A 23,191-nucleotide genomic window follows, 5' to 3' on the forward strand; every position below is an offset into this window, starting at 1 on the left:
ACCATCAGTTCGCAATTTCAGTAACTGATTTACTGCACACTGGAAAGGCCATGACCACATTATAGAGGAAGAATAACGTATGTAAAATAGGTTTCAGAGTAGCAGCCGTGTTAGTCTGTATTCGCAAAAAGAACAGGAGGACTTGTGGCACCGTAGAGACTAACCAATTTATCTGAGCATATAAATAAATTTGTTAGTCTCTAAGGTGCCACAAGTATTTAAAATACTTAGTTTTAAAACAATGTTTAATTTTTAATTTTGAACTCATCAATTTCATTTAAGGTCAGGTAGGATGGGTATCTGAGGTGGACACACATTGAGTATATATCCCAAACAATTCAGAAAAGCCAATTTTGGGAAAAAGCAATCCAAAATATTTCTGGGTCCAGTGTATCCATAAGCATTTTTTTAAAGAAATAATGTATTGAGGTTGAGCTGCTAAAAGCATGTTCTCTACCTGTTGATTTGAACCCATCCCTTTCCTCTTTGAATCCCTCTGCTCACTCCTAATCTGATATTCAATCAGATTTAAATTATTGGTCAGCTTTTCAAGGAAACTCTGTCTCCTACCTAGATGAGCTTTACCCTTGTAAAGAATTCCATTTCATTGTGGCAGACAAGAGTAAATGTTGACCACAGTCTTTGTCCTGTAGCGTTAGTTGATTTTTTAGATAAACTAGGCCAAGGCCATTGAGCACCTTGAAGATAAAGACCAAGATTTTGAACTTGAATGTTACTGCATTTCACCCCTTGGAGGGTTCACTTGGTGCATGGGGAATGGGATTTTTTAATCGTGAGGCATTTGTGTTTCATCAAAGAAGAAAATCTTCTACAAAGGAATAGCTATTGTGAAATCAGGTTTTCTCCAAACGTTACTCCTGGAGGAATTCTGTACTACTGTAGGCATGCATAATTAATGAGCCATGCATATCTTTAATTTTTTGTGTAGAAAAAAAAAAGCTTCTGCAAAATGTTGCTGCATTCCACCGTTTGCCCACCAGAGGGCACTGTGTCACAAGAACAGCAGCAGATACCCGCAGAAAATAATAATTACCAGCGGGGGGGGGGGGGGAGAAAAACTTTTGTAGTGATAATCAAGGTGGTCAGCAGTTCCAGCAGTTATCAAGAAAGGTTTTCTTTCCCCCCCCCACCCCCGCGCCCGCTCTCCTGCTGGTAATAGCTCATCTTAAGTGAGTGTGTATGATAACACCCATTTTTTCATGTTCTGTGTGTATATAAATCTCCTCACTGTATTTTCCACTGAATGCATCCAATGAAGTGAGCTGTAGCTCACGAAAGCTTATGCTCAAATAAATTGGTTAGTCTCTAAGGTGCCACAAGTCCTCCTTTTCTTTTTGCGAATACAGACTAACACGGCTGCTACTCTGAAACATGTCAATATTCCTAGAGATTATTCTCAGATTTCTGCCAAGCATAGGGTTGTCTGCAGTGTAACTGTAGCTGGGTAGATCCCAGGATATTAGAAAGCCAATGTGGGTGAGGTAATATCTTTTCTTAGACCAACTTCTGTTGGTGAGAGTGACAAGCTTTGGAGCCACAAAGAGCTCTTCTTCAGGTCTGGGAACAATGTCAGAGCAAATGTCTCCCAATGTCAGAGCAAAATGCAGGATGGGACAGATTGTTTAGCATAAGTAGTTAGCACATATTGTAAGGGACCATTCAAAGTAGAGTGGGCCATTAGCACCTCTGCAATCATAGGGAAAGAAAGAAGGGGTTAGTGGATTACAGATTGTTTTAATAAACCATAAATCTAGTGTCTCTGTTCAATCCATGATGTCCATGATCCACGATTTGGTGTCCAGCAGAGTAATGAATGTAAGGTCCCTGGTTCTTCTTTTGAAAATACTGTGCAAGTTTCCTTTGAGGATTGGGGCTGATAGGTCAGATATAGAGTGATTACTTTAAGAAAAGTGTTCACCCACAGGTGATAGGGTGTTTTTGTCTTTTATCATTTTCCTGTGTATATTCATTTGAGTGTATAGTGGTTATCTGTTTCATCCATATAATCATTATTCAGGCCTTTAGTGCAGTGGATGAAGTATGCTACATGTGATAGGCATGTATAAGATCCTGGGATCTTGAAAGGTGTTTTGTGTGGAGTGTTGATCATGATAGTAATGGAGATATGGCTGCAAGTTTTGCATCTATAGTTCTGGCAGAGTCTGGTGCTGCTTTGAGTGGGTGTGTCCTGGTCTGTGGGGAGCTTCCTCTTGATGACGAGTGTTACCTGGGGTTTTCAGAATCCACAGCAGGGGCAACTTAACTATCTCACTCCATGCAGTCTCAGGAATCAATCAATAGGAACACAGCAGTTCTGTCTGATCAAGGATTAAATGCAAGTAAGTATGCTCTTATCTAACACTGCAGTTTATTAGATTTAAGCATACAGAGACATAAGCAATAGGTTTAGAACATCCCAGATATTTTCCCTAACATCTGGAATGGTATGGGGTAATTAACAGCAGGTTTACAGTGGCCAGTTGCTCACCCACCGGGGAGAAAGGGTGTCAGAAAAAAGTGTCTCAAGATGGCTTCAGAGGACTGCTCCACAATATACTCTATTAGCTAATCTTTTATAACTAACTTCTACAAAACACATAGGTCATAATGACCCCAACTGGATCATCTCTTTTCTAACTTTCAGTAAACTTTTCATATCAGAGGTGCCTAGATTCAAAGTTTTCCAACCACCAAGGTTTTCAGTCTCAGTTGTTTACTTGTCTGTCCCCTCCTCCCATTCTGATTAGCAAAAACTATCAGCTAGATATGACCTCGCTTCTAAAAGCCTGTCTCCAAATTAACCCTTAACTATGTGGTGTTCTATTTCATTAATTCCTATTGGCAGAATGCACATAATATGGTTGCAATTAGTTTAATCACATAATGGGGTATACACATCCCTCAAACCAGGGCAACAATGAGTTTGAAGAGATTGTTCAAAGACCAGAAGAGATGATTCTTGAAATATTTCTTTCATGATGGGGTACCCATCGAGTATGGGTTGTAGTTGTTTACACCCATTGGTGGTTACACTAGCTTTACTGTATGGGTTCCAGTGTGGGGTGGTAGGTGACAAATAGGGGTATGCAGTCAGAAGGGGGTTTATTTCTGTATTGAAGCAGGTTCTCCTGGGGTATCTGGGTGGCCTGTTGCATGATGCAATCTACTTCTCTGATGGAATGTCCTTGTTTGGTGAAGGTGGTTTTAAGTGAACATAAGAACGGCCATACTGGGTCAGACCAAAGTCCATCTAGCTCAGTATTCTGTCTTGTGACAGAGGCCAATGCCAGGTGCTTCAGAGGGAATGAATAAAAAAGGTAATGATCAAGTGATCCATCCCCTGTCACCCATTCCCAACTTCTGGCAAAAAGAGGCTAGGGACACCATCCCTGCCCATCCTGGCTAATAGCCATTGATGGACCTATCTTCCATCAATTTACCTAGGTCTTTTTTGACCACTGTTATAGTCTTGGCCTTCACAATATCGACAACAAGTGTGTTAAGCCAGGGATAGTCAATAGGAGGACCATGGGCCAAATCCGGACTGTGAGATGCTTTTGAATGGACCCCATACATATTTTTATTTGTTTATTGTCATTGTGGGTTTTTAAACATTTTTTTCTTGGAGTCTGGACCTTGACTATGCCTTGACCAAGAAATTTGGACCTTGACAAAAAATAGGCTATCCCTTCATTAAGGTATATATCACTTACTTTCTCCTCAGAGCACGTTCTGTGGTATCTGAGTGCCTGGCTGTCAATAACATATTTCTTGGTATGGTTGGGGTGGTTACTAGATCTATGAAGGTAGGTTGGTGATCCATGGGTTTCTTGTATATGGTTGTCTGTAGGGTTCCATTGTTGAAGCTGATTGTGGTGTCCAGAAGTTGATGCTAGTGTGGAAAAGCTCCAGAGAGAGTTTAATGGATGGGTGGTGGTTGTTGAAGTTGTGGTGGAAGTCTGAGGGAGTTTAAGCTGTCTTCCCATAGGATAAAAATTTCTCAGGTATATCACTGGTTTCGTGATGCACTTCTCCAGAAATTCTTCTTCAGGATGACCCATGAAGAGGTTAGCATATTGGGGAGCCATCCTAGTACCCCTGGCTGTTCTCATGCTTTGGACAAAATGTTTATTGTTGAAGGTAAAACTATGACAGGCGAGGATGAAATGGATGAGTTTGGCTATGTGTTTGGGATGGATAATTGATGGTTGTCCACTGTCTTTTAAATATTTGGGGCAGGCAGCTATCCTGTCATTGTGAGGGATATTGATGTATAGGAAAGTGACATCCATGGTGGCAAGGATGGTATTCTGAGGAAGGCTGTTAATACTGTGGAGTAGAGTAGGGCTCAAATGTACTTGAGCCATCCAGCTACTGTGAGAGTGGACTGTCTGGAAAGACTCTTGCCTAGGCTCACAGCCCATGCACGTTTCAATCTCTTTGGCTCATAAGTGTTTGCATGCAGTGTTCTAGAAAGCCAAAGGTTTCCTTTAATAGATGTTTTCAGTATTGCTTCCTCAAATGGGCAGTGAGTGCCACACACTGGCTGAAATAAATGCTGAGTGACTGAGATCAAGTAGGGGATGTTGAGCTCTGTGGTGCACAATCCCCTCCATTATAAGACTGCTGATTTTGCAAAATGCTGTGTTTTTGACGAGCTGTGTCTAGGGAACTCCTTGCTCAAATGACCCCAAAATTTGGGTCACTAACCCTATCCTGTTCCCCCATGAGACAACAAATTTCAAGACAGTCCAAGTAAGCATGCAGATCTTACAGCACTTAGAAGAATTAACATTTAAGTAGAAAGGGCTTCTCAACCTAAACTAAAGCAGAGCTGGTGCTTCATTATAGAATCATAGGACTGGAAGGGACCTCGAGAGGTCATCAAGTCCAGTCCCCAGCACTCATGGCAGGAACAAACACCATCTAGACCACCCTGACAGGTGTTTGTCTAACTTGCTCTTAAAAATCTCCAATGATGGAGATTCCACAACCTCCCTAGGCAATTTATTCCAGTGCTTAACCACCCTGACAGTTCGGACATTAGGAAAAACTTCCTATCTAAACTTCCCTTGCTGCAATTTAAGCCAATTGCTTCTTGTCCAATCATCAGAGGATAGGAAAATAATTTTTCTTCCTCCTCCTTATAACAACCTTTTAGGTACTTGGAAATTGTTATCATGTCCCTTCTCAGTCTTCTCTTTTCCAGACTAAACAAACCCAATTTTTTCAATCTTCCCTCATAGGTCATGTTTTCTAGATCTTTAATCATTTTTGTTGCTCTTCTCTGGACTTTTTCCAATTTGTCCACATCTTTCCTGAAATGTGGCACCCAGAACTGGACACAATACTCCAGTTGAGGCATAATCAACATGGACTGGAGCAGAAGAATTACTTTGCATGTCTTGCTTACAACACTCCTGCTAATACATCCCAGAATGATGTTTGCTTTTTTTGCTACAGTCTTACACTGTTAACTCATATTTAGCTTGTGGTTCACTCTGACCTCTAGATCCCTTTTTGCAGTAATCCTTCCCAGGCAGTCATTTTCCATTTTGTACATGTACAACTGATTGTTCCTTCCTAAGTGGAATATTTTGCATTTGTTCTTATTGAATTTCGTCCTAGCTACCTCAGACCATTTCTCCAGTTTGTCAAGATCATTTTGAATTATAATCCTATCCTCCAAAGCACTTGCAACTCCTCCCACCTTGGTATCGTCTGCAAATTTTATAAGTGTACTCTCTATGCCATTATCTAAATCATTGATGAATATATTGAACAGAACTAGACCCAGAACTGATCCTTGCAGAACCCCACTCGTTATGCCCTTCCAGCATGACTGTGAGCCATTGATAACTACTCTGGGAACGGTTATCCAACCAGTTATGCACCAACCTTATAATAGCTCCATCTAGGTTGTATTTCCCTAGTTTTTTAATGAGAAGGTCATTTGAGACTATATCAGATGCCTTACTAAAGTCTCGATATACCACATCTACCGCTTCCCCCCATCCACAAGGCCATCACCCTGTCAAAGAAAACTATCGGGTCGGTTTGATATGATTTGTTCTTGACAAATCCATGCTGACTATTACATATCACCTTATTATCTTCTAGATGTTTGCAAACTGATTCCTTCATTATTTGCTCCATTATCTTTCCAGGTACAGAAGTTAAGCTGACTGATCTGTAATTTCCTGGGTTTGTCCTTATTTCCCTTTTTATAGATAGGCACTATATGTGCCCTTTTCCAGTCTTCTGGAATCTCCCCTGTCTTCCATGACTTTTCAAAGATAATAGCTAATGGCTCAGATATCTCCTCAGTCAGCTCCTTGTGTATTCTAGGATGCACTTCATTAGGCTCTAGTGACTTGAAGACATCTCACTTGTCTAAGTAATTTTTAACTTGCTCTTTCCCTATTTTGAACCTACCCCATTTTCACTGGTGTTCACTATGTTAGGCGTCCAATCACCACCAACCTTCTTGGTGAAAACTGAAACAAAGAAGTCATTAAGCACATCTGCCATTTCCACATTTTCTGTTATTGCTTTTTTGTCTTCATTGAGTAATGGGCCTACTCTGTCCTTGGTCTTCCTCTTGCTTCTAATGTATTTGTAGAATGTTTTCTTGTTACCCTTTCTGTCTCTAGCTTGTTTGATTTCCTTTTGTGCCTTGGCCCTTCTAATTTTGCCCCTACATACTTGTGTTGTTTGTTTGTATTCATCCTTTGTATTTTGACCTTGTTTCCACTTTTTGTAGGATTCTTTTTTTATTTTTAGATCATGGAAGATCTCCTGGTTAAGCCAGGGTGGTCTCTTGCCATTCTTCCTATCTTTCCTGTGCAGTGGAATAGTTTGCTCTTGTGACCTTAATAATGTTTCTATAACACATAATAAATGGGTTAATTGTTTATCAGGTCCAAATACCCTAACACTGCACTGGAGACATTACCGTACCAGGACTTGCTTGGAGGTGTCTTAGCATTAGCTCCCCATGTTGCAGTGTGGGTAAATTTGCTTTGTAAGTAATGACAGTACTCACAGCTCCCCAAAAGGACAGAGAAAGTAGCATGAGTGAAGGGACTGATTTGGTCGCTGGGAGGTAAGCAAAGCCACAGTGCTGTTAGCTACACCTGTAAAAGACATGTCCCAGCAAAGAGATGGAGGAAGATATGAAGAAAATCAAAAATAAGTCTTCCCAGAAGGCGTAATCTGCACTGACTGCTGAAAGGGAAATAAAGGGTCAGATCCTCCGGATGAGCCATTGGTGCCCAGCACAGCTCAGGGTGAGGGGTGAGGGCTACCATCACAGCCACCTGATCCTCAGACTGCCAGGCACCAGTCTGATCCTGAGCAGCAGCTTAGAGCAGCCAAGGGGTCATTCCAGCTTCTGGGATCACCACACAGACAGGGCCCTGAGTCTATACCCCCTCCTCCAGTAGTTGTGAGCTGGGATGTCATAGAGCTGGTTATACTGGAAGATTTTCTAGGAAATTCTCAGTTGGCCACTTAAGCCATTTTAAAGTGGACTTTGCACTGCGCTGAGGATAAGGATTGGGATCAAACAATGCAAACCAACCTAGTGGAGTTCAAAGTGGGCCAGAACTATGTTTCATTTGCATGGAAGTAATCCCATTGGCTTCATTTTTGTTATACCAATATAAGTAAGAGAAGAATTGAACCCAGGATGTATAAGTCATCTGTTACTTACTGGGTACTGCTTTTCTTTAAATTACAAACATCAGGCTGTCTATGGAATGAGTAAACTGTATATAAAGTCACCATTTTCTACTCTGAAATTTTGGTTTGTTTTAACTTCCTTCTGCAGAAGGAAGTAAAGCATTTCAAGATGTTCTGTTCAGATTAAACCTGGAGAAGCACAGAAGCATCAAGATCAGGCTGAGGGATGTTTTGGAGATCTGCCCAGAAAGCATCAAGAACAGGATTCCAGAGGCATTAGGTGATTTACCTTGGCATTTCCTGAGGAAGGTCATGGCTCTGAATGGGACAGCCAGAAATACGAGCATTGGGCACAAGGATCCTGCAGAAGAAATGGGTGATTATGAGGAGAAGCTGCATATTGATGGCACTTTCTGTTTTAGTGACACTGAGATGAAAGCTTCTCTGCAACCTCTTGATGTTCTCTGTGCTGTTCTGCTTTGCTCAGACAGTTTCCTACAGCAGGAGATCCTGTCCAAAATGTCCATGTGCCAGTTTGCCCTCCCTCTGATGCAACCCACCCTTGACACCCCCAAGTGCACCCTAATACTGTGGGCCATGAGGGACATTGTGCGGAAGTGGAGGCCACACTCCCTGGCAGAGAGCAGAGGGTTCAGAGAGGAGAGCCTGGTGCTCACAGCAATGCCAACCATTTCTTTTGTGCGGATGGGGAGCTGCAGCTTCTCCAAGTCCCAACTCCTCAATGAGGTTCTCAGCCCCTACCAGCAGCACCACAATTTCTTTATCCATCGGGACATGGAGTCTGGGAACTTCCTTCGGAAAATCGCAGATGGGCTGGTTGAGATTTCCTGGTATTTCCCTGGGGGAATGGAAAATTCTGATCTTTTCCCAGAACCCATTGCAGTTACAAATCTGCGTGGAGACCTTGAGTCCCACTGGCTACAGTTTAGCTTTTTAACAGAGGTCTCCTCCGCAGTGTTCATAGTTACCGAGAGCATCGGTGAGAGAGAATACGCACTGATATCATCTCTGAAAGAATCCAGCTCTAAATATTATTTCATCCTCAACTGCAAGAATAAGAAACCCAAAGAAACTCTGGGATTTCTTAATAAGCTGGCCTCAGTGTTGAAGCTGAGCAAATCACAGCTACTGGTGAAAGATAGTACCATGAATAATGCAGGATTTGTGAAAAAGGTGCAGTCCACCATAGGAACCATAGTGAATTCATCTCCCAAGACAGTGAGTTTGGAAGCCATGGCTGTGACGGCACGTGACCTAGGAATCCAGGTGGATGAGGACTGTCAGGCATGTCAGTGTGCGAGGAAATATACTGAAGAAATCACTGCAGAAATAAGAGATGGGGCAAAATACAAAAGTGAAATGCTGAGCCTGCAAGGAGACCTATGGAAAAACTTGGCTAAAGTGGAAAAAGATTTGTGCCGAATGAAAAGGCAAGGGGACAAGGCCACTGAAGACTATAAATCTGAGCTGAATCAGAAATGGTTAGAGATACGCAGACAGCAGAATCAGTGTGACCTTACTAATGGTTTGACTAAGTTTATCAAGGGAATAGAACACTTGCCTACAGTGGAGAAACATTACTTTCTGAAATGGATGAAATTTAGCCTGGATAATATTGCTAGGGGGAATCTTTCTAAAATGCGGGCAGAGTATAAAGAGAAATGTGAAACTCCAGGAGTGGACCAAAAACAGCTGGAGGAATTAGATAAATTAATATCTGATAGTTCCCTGGGGGTGGAGCATTTCATGCGAGAGTTGGGGCAGTTCTATGAAGCTGAATGCTCAATGGTTAAAGAAGGGAAAATGGAAAAAAGCCAAAGACAATTCACCCATCTCCCAGGCATAGCAGCTGACCTGATGCTGGAAGGGTTTCCCATGGAGTTGATCGATGGAGATGCATCCAACATCCCACTGCAGTGGGTGACAGATGTTCTGAATGAGCTCCATGCCAAGCTGGGGGAAAAGTCCAGAATGGTGGTTCTAACGGTGCTGGGAGTGCAGAGCACTGGGAAATCCACCCTCCTCAACACCATGTTCGGCCTGCAGTTCGCAGTGAGCAGCGGTCGATGTACGCGAGGAGCCTTCATGACGCTCATTAAAGTTACAGAAGCTGTTCAGGAGCTGCTTGGCTGTGATTTCATCCTGGTGATAGACACTGAAGGTCTGAAGGCCCCTGAACTAACAGCACTGGGAGACAGTTATCAACATGACAATGAGCTGGCCACCCTGGTGATTGGACTGAGTGACATCACCATCATTAACATGGCCATGGAGAATGCCACAGAAATGAAGGATGTTCTGCAAATTGTGGTCCATGCATTTCTCAGAAAGGAGGAAATAGGACAACACCCAAACTGCCAGTTTGTGCACCAGAACGTCAGTGATGTGTCTGCTCATGATCAAAACATGAGGGACAGGAAACACCTCCTGGAGCAGCTGAATGAAATGACCAAAGCTGCAGCAAGGATGGAAAAGCAAAGCAGGGAAATGGCATTTTCTGATATTATGGAGTATGACCCAGCAAAACACAATTGGTACGTGCCTGGCTTGTGGCATGGAGTCCCTCCCATGGCTCCCGTAAACATTGGATACAGTGAGAGTGTGTGCGAGCTAAAGAAATACCTGTTTGAATTCATAGAGAACCATTCACGGAAAAGAGCTGGAAAGAATATTCCTGATTTTATTGAATGGTTGAAGAGCCTGTGGAACTCAGTGAAACAGGAGAACTTCATCTTTAGCTTTAGGAACAGCCTGGTAGCTGAAGCCTATAATCTGCTGTCTATGAAGTATTCTGAATGGGAATGGGGTTTTCGCAAGGAGATGTACCTCTGGGTATCTGAAAAAGAAACTTTTATCCAGAATCAGCTGCCAGAGACACTAGAGGGTGATCTCTTTCACAGCTTAAAAATGGAAGCACAAGGGAAACTACAGCAGGGAGAAGAGAAGCTCTTGAATAACTTAGAACAGTATTTTAAAGGTGAATCTCTGAATTTGAACCTGATAGAAAAGTACAGAGAAGATTTCAAAAGGAGCTCAAATAGCCTCAAAAGAGAACTTGAAAATTATGCAACCAGTAACTGTGAGGAAGCAATTCGAATACGAAGAGGACAGCACAAAATAGACAATATCCAGTCTGGGTACAAGCAGAAAATTGAAGGGAAAGTTGACAGGCTCTTGGCTGAATGCCGAAACAGAGAAGATAAACTAGACCATGAGAAACTGAAAAAAGAATTTGAAACGATGTGGCGAGAAACCTTGTCGGAGTTAACACTCTGTACTTTACATAAACGTCAAGTTGTTCAAGATATGGATCTCCAGCTGAGAAGGGATCTGAAGCACAGAGGGGGTGCTGTCAGACAGATATTACAACATGCAAGAAGCCTGCTGGATTATAGAATGAAGTCTTTCACAATGAAGAAGGAATACTTAAACCTAAAATGGGCCAGAGCAGTTGTAGAATACTTCTCACAGGAATGTTACTGTAAAACTGAAGAGCTTGCTCTATCTTTAATGAATGAATGCAAAAAATACATTGAAGAAGAAGTTAAATCCAAAACAGACTATGATGAAACCTATTGTGGAGAACTGCTGCATATGGTTAATGAGAGGTTAAAAGAGGAGGATATTGAGAAACTTCACACTTCTCCTTTGTTTGAAGTTGACCTGAAGCTTCACGTTTTGGGGGAAGCGGCTTGTGCATTTCAGAAGATGCATGAAGATTTTATCAAAGAAAACGATCCTCAGCAACGACTGGAGAAGCTGAAACCTCATTATTTCTCCATATTTACTGATCTCTATTTGGAAAAGAATGAAAGCCAAACAGGGGCGAGGAATTTCTGTGATCAGTGTCTCAAACCTGCCCTGGTGGGTTATGTCAACAAAAGGCTCGGACTAGAAATAGTTGACAATTTTCTCAGCAGTGAACAGGCCCTTGAATACGCCAGCCGCAGCTTCTTTCAGTTCTTTTTGCTAAAGAAGCTGCTGGAAGAGATGAACTTTGACAACTATGTGAAATATATAAGTAACTATGAAGAGTTTGTCAAATCCTGGATACAGAGATGTCTGATAGACCACTATGGAGGGAAGGCAAGTTTGAGAGATTTGGAGGAAAGGATTCTATTCATAATAATACATAAAATCAAGAGTTCTGAAAAACTCCATAAATAAAAACAATAACACAGTTTCTGCCTTTTTAGACAGCTTTTGCAAAGAGCTGCAGCAGGACCTGGTCATTTCCAGCAATAGCTTGGTTGGAGTACAGTTTAAAAACACAGCAAAAATTGAGCAGCTTTCTGGTAACATTGAAATCTTCCTTCTGGAGCTGGAACAACAAATCTTAACCCAGTTTAATCATTTCGAATTTGAGACCAAACTCTCCAGCCTGTTAGTGAAACCCCAGGATGAGATCTTCAAGCACGTGTGTGGCTGTGGGAAGCAGTGTCCATTCTGTAAAGCCCCCTGTGAAGCAGGAGGCACTGACCATAAAGAGCATTTTGTATCACTCCATCGACCCAAAGTGTTAGGGAACTTCAGGGATTGCGATTCACAAAAGCTTGAGCATTCCATATGCTCCTCTGATGTGGTTTCCAATCGTGAATTCCGAACTGCAGCCACAGATGGGAAATTTCATCCCTACAAAGATTACCGCCATTACTACCCAGACTGGCACATTCAGCCTGATCCCAGCATTGATGCTTCTGATTACTGGAAATTTGTTTTCAAATCATTCAATGACCAGTTAGCTAGAACGTATGGTGCTAAAGCAGCAGATCTTCCAGGAGACTGGAAAAATATAACTAAAGAGCAGGCGCTGAAGAACCTAAAGGAAGTGTTTTGCATGAAATAATAGACATGCCAAGAGTGTCTTTAAATAGGATACACTTCAACAAAACAAAACCCTTAATTTTAAAAAACGGAATATGAACAAATCTGACAGCCTGTACAGTTTTTTAAATTGAAAACTAAAAAAAATCAGTTGCAGGTCACATCTTCAAGTTAGTGCAAAGCTGCTGCACAGAACAGCCATACCAAAGCAAACTGATAGTCCGTGTATCCCTGTGTCCTTGCTGAACCAGAATAACAGCCCATCTAGCCTGGTATCCCCACCTCTCTGCAGTACTGGATCAGACCAATAACCCATGTAGCCTAGTATCCCACATCCTTGCTGTATTGGATCAGATCTAAAGGCCATCTAGCTCGGTATCTCATCTCCCTGCTGTACTGGATCAAACCAGTGATCCATCCTGTCTCTGACAGTGGCCATTACAAGATGTCTCAGTGGGAGGTGCAAGAAACCATCTAATGGAAATTGTATAGAAACATGTTTAGAGGAGAAGCTTCTTCCTAACATAACTATGTAAACAGGGTCCGAATGAGTTGTCCCATGACAGCTAGCTGGGAGTGGGAGAGACTTTAGGAGCAAATTGTATTTACATGAACTCACCTACTCTGCCTAGATATCCATCAGATATAGAGGTGTTGCTCAAAGTGATCAATATTGACTTGTGTTGGGTTACAAATCACTTTAGTACTGAATGAAGGGGTAGTGAAATGTTGTTGTCAGTGTTGTTGCATTTATTGTATGAGTAAAGGGGAGCAGAACTGTGCTTAACCTGTCTCAAATGAGGGGTCACCCTCAGCTGAAAGGACTCATTAAGCCAGGTGCTCGAATGCCTGACTCTTGTGAAAGTAAGAAGGATGAGGAGAGGTATCTCTGCCAGGAGGAGTGAACTCTCCCTAAGGGTCCCTGGTCTGGTTTAACCTGGTTCTCCCCACTGTTCAGAAGATAGGGCCTTTTGTTATTTTAAGTGCTCAAAAGAGCTGACAATTACTTGTGGCAGGACAGCATTTCTACCCAGCCTAATAGCTGAAAATCACTAAGGACTTGGCTACACTTGTGAGTTAGAGTGCATTAAAAGCAGCCCCAGGCACCCTAACTCATGACCCATCCACACTGGCAAGGCACGTAGAGCGCCTGGACTCTGCAGCGGGAGCGCCCCTGGTAATCCACCTCCACCAGAAGCATAACGCTTGGTGCGTCTCGGCTGAAACGCCCCAGCATCAGTGTGAACGAGGTGTTGCATTACTGCACTCTGATCGGCCTCCGGAAATGTCCCCTAATCCCCTTAAGTCAAGTGGCCACTCTTGTCATTGTTTGGAATCGGCTGTAGGAATGCGGATATGTCCTTTCAAAGCTCTGTTTCTGACAGCTGGCAGGCTTATCTGCTCCGGGACAAAGCAAACCATTACTGTGGAATGCTGCTTGAGAGGCAGGGGGAGGGGAGTCTGCTGCTGTCTGAACTTACAAGACAGCATGCTGACATGCTCTCAGCCCCCCCAAAACCCACTCTCTCTCCCCCCACATACACACAACACACTCCCTGTCACACTCCACCCAACCCCACCCCATTTGAAAAGCATGTTGCAGCCACTTGCATGCTGGGATAGCTACCACAATGCACTGCTCTCTGTGGCCGTTGCAAGAGCTACCGTTGTGCTGGCAGTGTGAACACACAGCAGTGCTTTCCCTGCAGCGCTCTCTGAGGGGCACTGCAACTCCTGGCGCTGTACATCTGCCAGTGTAGACATAGCCTAAGTTACATCAGTGAAACTTTCTTTATTCAACACAAGGGCAGATTCAGGACCTGAGTTTTACATAGTAGGAAGTAATTACTTTAGAATAGGCTGTAAACACAGATAAATGATTGGCATGTAGGTTGAGTGTTTAAACTGAGTCTCTCCCCCTCAAATAAGAATCCGTTGAAGACAATTAAACTGCTATATTTAGAGCATGACTGTCATTTACTCTCCCTATTGTGCATTAAGAAATTAGTATTCTTGTTTTAATGTAATCACGCATAAGAAGCAACAGAAAACCATTTACAGTTAAACAAAATAAACTTGGGAACTGACTTTTTTGTGGTGGCTTATTTATTTTGAAATGTTGCCTTGAAACTTTTTGTTTTATTTAGCCCTGAGAGGAAGGATAGTGGGTGAGGTCAGCAAACATTTCAGGAGATGTGATGCTTCCAAAGTACAAACCCAAGATCCCAAGCGATACAGGACCCCTTAACATTTAAATTAGCCCTTCTGAGAGGCCTGATGCTGATAAGAATGACTGACCTCATGAAAAATGGGCTTTGTTTTCTCACTTAAACAGTGAGAAAATTTCATGGAGCCCTGAGCTCTCACTGCGGGGGGGTGGTGACCCAATGGGGCACAAGTTAGTAACCGCTGTGGTGGGATAGGCAGGGCCAGCACTGGAGTCAATGGAGCAACCCCCAGGTGAAGCAGTTAAACCCCAACCCAAAGACTGGATTTTCCACAGTTACAAGGGAAATTAGATAACTATATACACACACACAAAACCAGACTGAAATATGTAGGGTTAGAAATCCCCAGTAATAACATTGATGGCCCAAACTCTCTGCAGTGACCCCAACACATGACACTCCCTCTCTGTGTCCCTTCTCGACAGTGGGGCTGTGAGTGTAGCTGGATTGGGCAGTGGCTCCGTCTACTGTCCCACGGGGGAATCTCTTCTCTTCATTGCCACATGCCACGCAGTTGCCGTATTCTATCTGTCAGCTCAGCTGCTCAGTGGATTTGCCCATGTCACCCGGTTTCAATTGTTCCTTTCCACATAGAATCATAGGACTGGAAGGGACCTTGAGAGATCATCAAATCCAGGGGTTCTCAACCTTTTTCTTGCTGAGGCCCCATTCAACATCCTATAAAAACAACAGGGCTCGGCAGGGGGGAAGCGTGGGCTCCAGGCCAGGGGGACACACTTGGGCATAGGCATAGTTTTACTTCTGCGTTACCCTGTCAAAGAAAGCTATCAGGTTGGTTTGACACGATTTGTTCTTGACAAATCCATGCTGACTATTACTTATCACCTTATTATCTTCCAGATGTTTGCAAATTTATAGCTTAATTATTTGCTCCATTATCTTTCCAGGTACAGAAGTTAAGCTGACTGGTCTGTATTTCCCCAGGTTGTCCTTATTTCCCTTTTTATAGATGCCCTTTTCCAGTCTTCTGGAATCTCTCCCGTTTTCCATGACTTTTCAAAGATAATCACTAATGGCTCAGATATCTCCTCAGTCAGCTTCTTGAGTATTCTATGATGCATTTCATCAGGCCCTGGTGACCTGAAGACATCTAATTGGTCTAAGTAATTTTTTACTTGTTCTTTTCCTATTTTATCCTCGGATCCCACCTCATTTTCACTGGCATTCACTATGCTAGATGTCCAATTACCACTAACCCTCTTCTTGAACACTGAAACAAAGAAGTCATTAAGCACCTCTGCCATTTCCACATTTTCTGTTATTGTTTTTTCCCTCTTCATTGAGTAGTGGGCCTACCCTGTCCTTGATCTTCCTCTTGCTTCTAATGTATTTGTAGAATGTTTTCTTGTCACCCTTTATGTCTCTAGCTATGATCTGTTTTGTTCCTTGGCCTTTCTAATTTTGTCCCTACATACTTGTGTTATTTATGTTCATCCTTTGTCATAATTTGACCTAGTTTCCACTTTACGTACAACAATTTTTTGATTTTTAGATCATTGAAGATCTCCTGGTTAAGCCAGCGTGGTCTCTGGCTATACTTCCTATTTTTCCTCTGCAGTGGAATAGTTTGCTTTTAGGCCCTGTAGTGGGGCAACTGCCCCAGTCCAGTAAAATAGGGGTTAAAAGCAGCCCTGGAGAGGGCTGTGGCTGGGCTAGGCTGATTCGGGAAGCAGCTACAGCTGTGGCCAGCTCAATCAGGGCCCAGCTGGCCCTTATAAGAGGGCTTGGGGCCAGAAGTGTGAGGAGTCTCACTCTAGCCCTGGAGGGAGAAGGGCTAGCTGTCTGGGAGCAATGTACCTGAAGTGGAGCAGTGCTGGGGAAGGGCAAAGGGAGCTGGGGAGCACCAGCCTGGTAAATCCCCAGGCTGAGGCCTTGCTGAAGGCCTAAGAAAGGTACTGGGGAGGCAGAGGGGCAGCCTGGGGATAGGCAAATGCAGCAGGTCCTACACCCTTGCCAATGATGAGTGGCCATTACAGACTGCAGTCTGCCCCAGTGAGCAGGGGCTAGATGATGACTGGCAGTAGCCACTGAGGCAAGGTGGGTTTGGGGTTCCCCTGGGAGGGGAGACCCAGAGTGTGGGGGTACAGCCAGGGGGCAGCACCCCAAGGTAAAAGGGCACTGAGGTCCAGGAGGGATATGGGGGCCTTAAGGCAGGCAAGACACCAGCCTGCAGAGGGCGCACCCAGTGCTGAAGCGCTAACTTCCAAGATGACCAGCAGGAGGCACCGTGCTGGTGAGTCTTTGCCTTGCTACAGGCACATAATAATGTCTCTGAAAAACTGCCAACTCTTGAACTGTTTTTCCCTTTAGACTTGCTACCCAGGGGATCTTACCTACCACCTCCCTGAATTTTAAGTCAGCCTTCTTGAAAGGCAGCACCTTGCACAGACACATTGAATGTTGCCTGACATTATCAAGCTCTTTCTGAAATTCCTCACAATCCACCAAAACAAAAGAATTCAGTGGCCCAGGCAAGTTTTCCTCTCTCATGTTTTTAGTCCATTATTCCAGGTCAATAATAAACACACAGAACACAACCAATCCTAGTATTGTCACTCAGGGCCTCCCACTCTCCAGGTGATCATTAATTCCCACCTATCCCCATCCAATTCTTATACCTCACATATGGGCTCTGTCTCTCCGATGCTCCCAGCACTGGGCTCTTCTCCCCTCCTGCTGCTGCACTGAGGCTCTCCGGCCTCCCTCCTTTGGGTGGCTCAGGGCTCCCTCCCTGCAGCTCAGCCTGGGGGCGATGGGGCAGCAGGTCTCCTGGGGCTGGGACGCTGCAGGGGCTAGACTGAACAGATGTCCTGATATTCAGGGCTTTTTCTTTTATAGGTGCCTATTACCCCCACACACACTGTCCTGATTTTTCATACTTGCTATCTGGGCACCCTAGCAGGGGCTGAGGCTGCAGTGCAAGCAGCCCTATCCTGTGAGTTCCCCACCCCAGGGCAGAGGGGCCCAGCTGGGCTGATTTGGGGGGGGCAGGGGGAAGCAGCAGCAGTTCCTATAATCTGACCTTTCCCACACCCTCCCCCCACCAATCTCCCCATGGGTCTTCTACTAACCCCCCCCCCCCCCAAATCCTCTCTGCTACCCTGCCTCCGCCTCCTGACACCCTGCCTCGCCCTGCACCTCCTGCCCTTCAGTCCCCCCCAAAAAGCCTTTCCCCTCCTGCCCCTCACGCCCCCTGAATTGCCACCTGCCGCCTCCTGCTTCCATCTCGTTCGCTTGCCCTTTGAACGGCCCCCCCCCTTCTGCTCCCTGCCCTGAAGCAAACAGCCCCTCGCCCTTTGGCTTGATAACGCCCCTCCCCTGCTCCAACCTCTGTGCCCCCAGCCCCAAACCGCATGGGGCTGGGAGGAGGAGAAAGTCCTTGCCGGCTAATAAAGCCAGTTTGTGCCCCACAGCCCTGCCTTGGGGAGGGAGGGGGTCAGCCTGAACTTCTCCCCCTCCCCAACCTCCCCCCAAAACTGACCCCTGTAAACTGCCCCTGAACTTCCCCCTCCTCAACAATCCCCTCAACTCTGCCCCCCAAATCTACCCCATGCCTGGACTCTGCCCCTCCCCCATCCTGGCCCCCTCCTCAGTCCCCCTAATGAGCCCTGTATGAACCCCCAACCCCCTCTGCTCCCCTGAACCCACCTCCTGACCCCTGCAGCCCCTCCTGCACCTCAGCCCCCCCTGAACTGCCCCCTCCCTTCCCTAGTGACCCCCAGCTCCACAGGGTGACTCTGCTGTGTCGGTTTAACTGTCACCCCAGGACATGCCAAGCTCCCTTCCCCCCTTACAGCCACCTGAGCCCTCATTAGCCTCAGGGGTGCTAGCTAATTTGCACAGAGGATAATGGAGCAGCCAATCAGGGGCTGGCCTGGGTGCCGGGGGGGCTATAAAGGGCTCCTCAGGGCTTGCAGACCCCTGGGTAGGGCTGTGGCTGCGCTGGGAGCCCAGGCTGCAGGGTCAGGGAGGGGTCTAGGCCCAGCCCCAGAGCCGGCAGGGGAAGCGGGAGGCTCTGGTGCTGCACAGGGTGGGGCAAGAGCTGGGTACAAGAGGCCCCAGTCACTGCAGCTCCCCGTCTGTGGGGCTCCGGGGGAGATGTCTGGAGCTATTTGTCACACGCTTGGGATCCACCCTGTAAGAGAGGACAAACTGGGCTTCATTCATACCCCAGTCTCAGTCATAATGCTGGGGTAACAGCAGGGGCCCCTTTCATAAAACACCTCATTATTTTTAGCTCTTTGTTTCATGGGTTGCAAGCCTCCCACATTCTCATCCAGTGAAAGAGAGCCGTCCCCTCCTGCTGCCTTCGACCCCCATCCCTCTGACTGCTACCGACAGGGCCTGGCCTGGGAATGTGAAGGAACGTCTCCGAACTGAGAGGAGACACGCACAGAAACATACAGTCCTCTGTATTGGAGAGCGAGAGGCTGGAGAGACACAGACACACCCTCAGTTCACTGATCTTTCATGTTAATAACAGTTTGAAGAACATCCATCCAGTCTAGAAGAAAGGTTTGCACTCTCAGAGCAGCTCAGCACAGGGGATGGGGGCGCTGGGGCAGTAAAAAGGCTCTAGGGAGCCCTGAACCACGGTGGCTCCTGCTGGGGTGCCCAGGCACAAAGGGGCACAGCTCAGTAACTGCTGGGGTGGGAGAGGCTGTAACAGCACTGAGGGAAGCTGAATGCAGGGGGATTTCTAGTTAAAAGGGAAGTTAGAGTTATTACAGTAAATGTGTAGGGAGAGAAACAACCATAATGGCATTTCTGTGTCAAAGTCTCTGCAGTGATCCCAGCCCTGGGATGCCCAGGGGGGCTGAGAGCACATCTGCATGGGGCAATGGCTTCTGCTTGTGTCCCCCAGGACGAATCTCTTCTCTTCGTTGTTACATTCTTCTCAGTGACCCTGGTCTCTCAGTGCAGCAGCTTAGTGGGTTTCCCCACATCACCAATTTTAAATTGTTCCTTTCCCCAGGCAGCACCTTGAGCTTTCTCCATGGAATGTCGCCGGCCAGCACATTGCCCAGTTACCTGCTTTTGTAGCCCTCACAAGTGTCCCTCACAATCCTCCCAAGCAGAAGAATTCTGTGGTATCAGCAAATTTCCCCATCTCACTGGCCATTCCATTATTCCAGGTGATAATTAATACACAGAACCACCCCAACATTTGTATTGATCCCTAAGGTCCTCCTGGCTATTTACCTTATTCTCAGGTGGGAAACAGGGGAATTTATTCCTTCTAAAATATTCCTTGAAGAGGCAGTTCTGTCCTAGATGCCTCACCACCCCTTACACAAGGCAATCGGTCCTAGGGGAGGTGTCAGTCTGAGATACCCAAGGACACCTCCAAGCACTGGAAAATAAACAACATAGAGCTATTAAAATTTAGAGAAAAGGGTAAAATTTTCAAAAGTGCCTAAGGCTGCATCTACATTAGAGCTGAGGGGTGTGATTCCCAGCATGCACAGCCATACCTGCACTAACTCTGCTCAAGCCAGCACACTGAAAATAGCAGGGTAGCATGGGTGGGGCATAGCCAAGCAGTCCTGTCGACATAGCTATGGGGTCTGGGGTTCACTAGAGAGGGGATGATATTGAACTTTCTTTGGGCTGTGCCATTGGGCATTATCTTTGAAAACTCATGGCGATCAGGGGAAGTCCTGGAAGACTGGAAAAAGGCTAATGTAGTGCCAATCTTTAAAAAAGGGAAGAAGGAGGATTCTGGGAACTACAGGCCAGTCAGCCTCACCTCAGTCCCTGGAAAAATCATGGAGCAGGTCCTCAAGGAATCAATTCTGAAGCACTTAGAGGAGAGGAAAGTGATCAGGAACAGTCAGCATTGATTCACCAAGGGTAGGTCATGCCTGACTAATCTAATCGCCTTCTATGATGAGATAACTGGTTCTGTGGATGAACGGAAAGCAGTGGATGTGTTATTCCTTGACTTTAGCAAAGGTTTTGACACAGTCTCCCACAGTATTCTTGTCAGCAAGTTAGGGAAGTATGGGCTGGATGGATGCCCTACAAGGTGGGTAGAAAGTTGGCTAGATTGTCGGGCTCAACGGGTAGTGATCAATGGCTCCATGTCTAGTTGGAAGCCGGTATCTAGCAGAGTGCCCCAAGGGTCGGGCCGGTTTTGTTCAATTTCTTCATTAATGATCTGGAGGATGGTGTGGATTGCACCTTCAGCAAGTTTGCGGATGACACTAAACTGGGAGGAGTGGTAGATATGCTGGAGGGTAGGGATAGGATACAGAGGGACCTAGACAAATTGGAGGATTGGGCCAAAAGAAATCTGATGAGGTTCAACAAGGACAAGTGCAGAGTCCTGCACTTAGGATGGAAGAATCCAATGCACCGCTACAGACTAGGGACCGAATGGTTAGGCAGCAGTTCTGCAGAAAAGGACCTAGGGGTTACAGTGGACGAGAAGCTGGATATGAGTCAACAGTGTGCCCTTGTTGCCAAGAAGGATAATGGCATTTTGGGATGTATAAGTAGGGGCATTGCCAGCAGATCAAGGAACGTGATCGTTCCCCTCTATTCAACATTGATGAGGCCTCATCGGGAGTACTGTGTCCAGTTTTGGGCCCCACACTACAAGAAGGATGTGGAAAAATTGGAGAGTCCAGCAAAGGGCAACAAAAATGATTAGGGGTCTGGAACACATGACTTATGAGGAGAGGCTGAGGGATCTGGGATTGTTTAGTCTATGGAAGAGAAGAATGAGGGGGGATTTGATAGCTGCTTTCAACTACCTGAAAGGTGGATCCAAGGAGGATGGATCTAGACTATTCTCAGTGATAGCAGATGAGAGGACAAGGAGTAAAGGTCTCAAGTTGCAGTGGATTTAGGTTGGATATTAGGAAATTTTTTTTCACTAGGAGGGTGGTGAAACACTGGAATGCGTTACCTAGGGAGGTGGTGGAATCTCCTTCCTTAGAAGTTTTTAAGGTCAGGCTTGACAAAGCCCTGGCTGGGGATTGGTCCTGCTCCGGGCAGGGGGTTGGACTAGATGACTTCCAGAGGTCCCTTCCAACTCTGATATTCTCTGATTCTCTTGCAGTGATTTCCCATAAACCCCGGGAAAAGCTGTTTGTCCCCTCTGCCCAAAATACCTTCCTCTCCATATCCTGTTCCTGACTCATTTACTAAATTTAAATTGATTTACATTTCTGACAGCCTGAGATCTTGCTGTATATCAAGCAGAGCAGGCACTTTGTTGGGATCTCTAGATGCTGACAGAGCACAGAATAAAGACGCATGGCTCAAACCCTGAACTCCTTCCTCAGGATTTCAAATGGCAGTTGTCTCAGTTTTAGTGGGAGCTTGGCTACATTTTCAGGATTCCAAGCTCAAGGACACTAACCCGTTCTAGTGCACTAAAAACAGAGTGTAGTCGTAGGGACACAAGTGGCTAGGTGTAAACACCCATCCACGATGCTAGCCACATCCTCCGGCAGCTAGTCCCTCCTGCCACTCACACTGCTGCAGCAACGTTATTTTTAGTGCCCAACCTGGATCAGAGCTAGTGTGTGTATCTCTACCTGAGCTGGGAATCAGACCCCCCAGCTTGAAGTGTAGACGTACCCTAAGTAAAACTGTGTAAGTAGCTTAGGCTCTAGTCAATAATGACTTATTTAATGAAGGTGGGATATTGGTACCCTTCCCAGGATAGAGTCCCCCATCCTGTAAGTATGGCTTACATTCTTCATCCACAAGGAGACGTGGAGAATTTTAACAGAACTGTGAAAGATACACATGGGAAAAGGATACTTTACAAGTACGATGGGTTTGCTAATGAGGGCACAACTCCTCCCATCAGCCCTCTCCCTACTGCACATCCCTTTACCCTGCCCAGGAACCTAAGTATTTGGTCAGTTCCTGATGGGCTTATTCATTGATTCCAAGGCCAGAAGGGACAATGGTGATTGTCTAGTCTAGTCTGACCTCCTGTATAACACAGGCCAGAGAACTGCCCCATAATTCATAGAGCAGATTTTTTTTTAAATGGCCAAACTTGAATTAAAAATGATCAGTGATAGAGAATCCACCATGACCCTTGGTAAATTGTTCCAATGGCTAATTACCCTCACTGTCAAAAATGTACAACTTATTCCCAGTCTGAATTTGTGTAGCTTCAACTTCCATCCATTGGAGCAAGTTATACCATCTCTGCTAGAGAAAATATTTGTTCCCCATTTAGATACTTATAGACTGTAATCAAGTCACCCCTTCACCTTCTCTTTGTTAAGCTAAATCACTCTAAGGCATGTTTCAGAGTAGCAGCCGTGTTAGTCTATATTTGCAAAAAGAAAAGGAGTACTTGTGGCACCTTAGAGACTAACCAATTTATTTGAGCATAAGCTTTCGTGAGCTCCTTTAGGATAGGT

The 23,191-nt window shown here is 45.3% G+C and overlaps 1 protein-coding gene across 1 annotated transcript; it reads left to right on the forward strand.

The window, feature by feature from the left end:
• Positions 1-4,145: 4,145 nt before the first annotated feature.
• On the forward strand, positions 4,146-12,571 carry LOC141989192 (up-regulator of cell proliferation-like). The gene is made up of 3 exons (XM_074955601.1): positions 4,146-4,161; positions 7,853-11,838; positions 11,882-12,571. Exons 1-3 carry the CDS (start codon positions 4,146-4,148, stop codon positions 12,569-12,571), a joined length of 4,692 nt encoding a protein of 1,563 aa, XP_074811702.1.
• Positions 12,572-23,191: the final 10,620 nt, after the last annotated feature.

The sequence above is a fragment of the Natator depressus genome, chromosome 6 (genome assembly GCF_965152275.1).
Source record: "Natator depressus isolate rNatDep1 chromosome 6, rNatDep2.hap1, whole genome shotgun sequence".
Classification (NCBI taxonomy): domain Eukaryota; kingdom Metazoa; phylum Chordata; order Testudines; family Cheloniidae; genus Natator; species Natator depressus.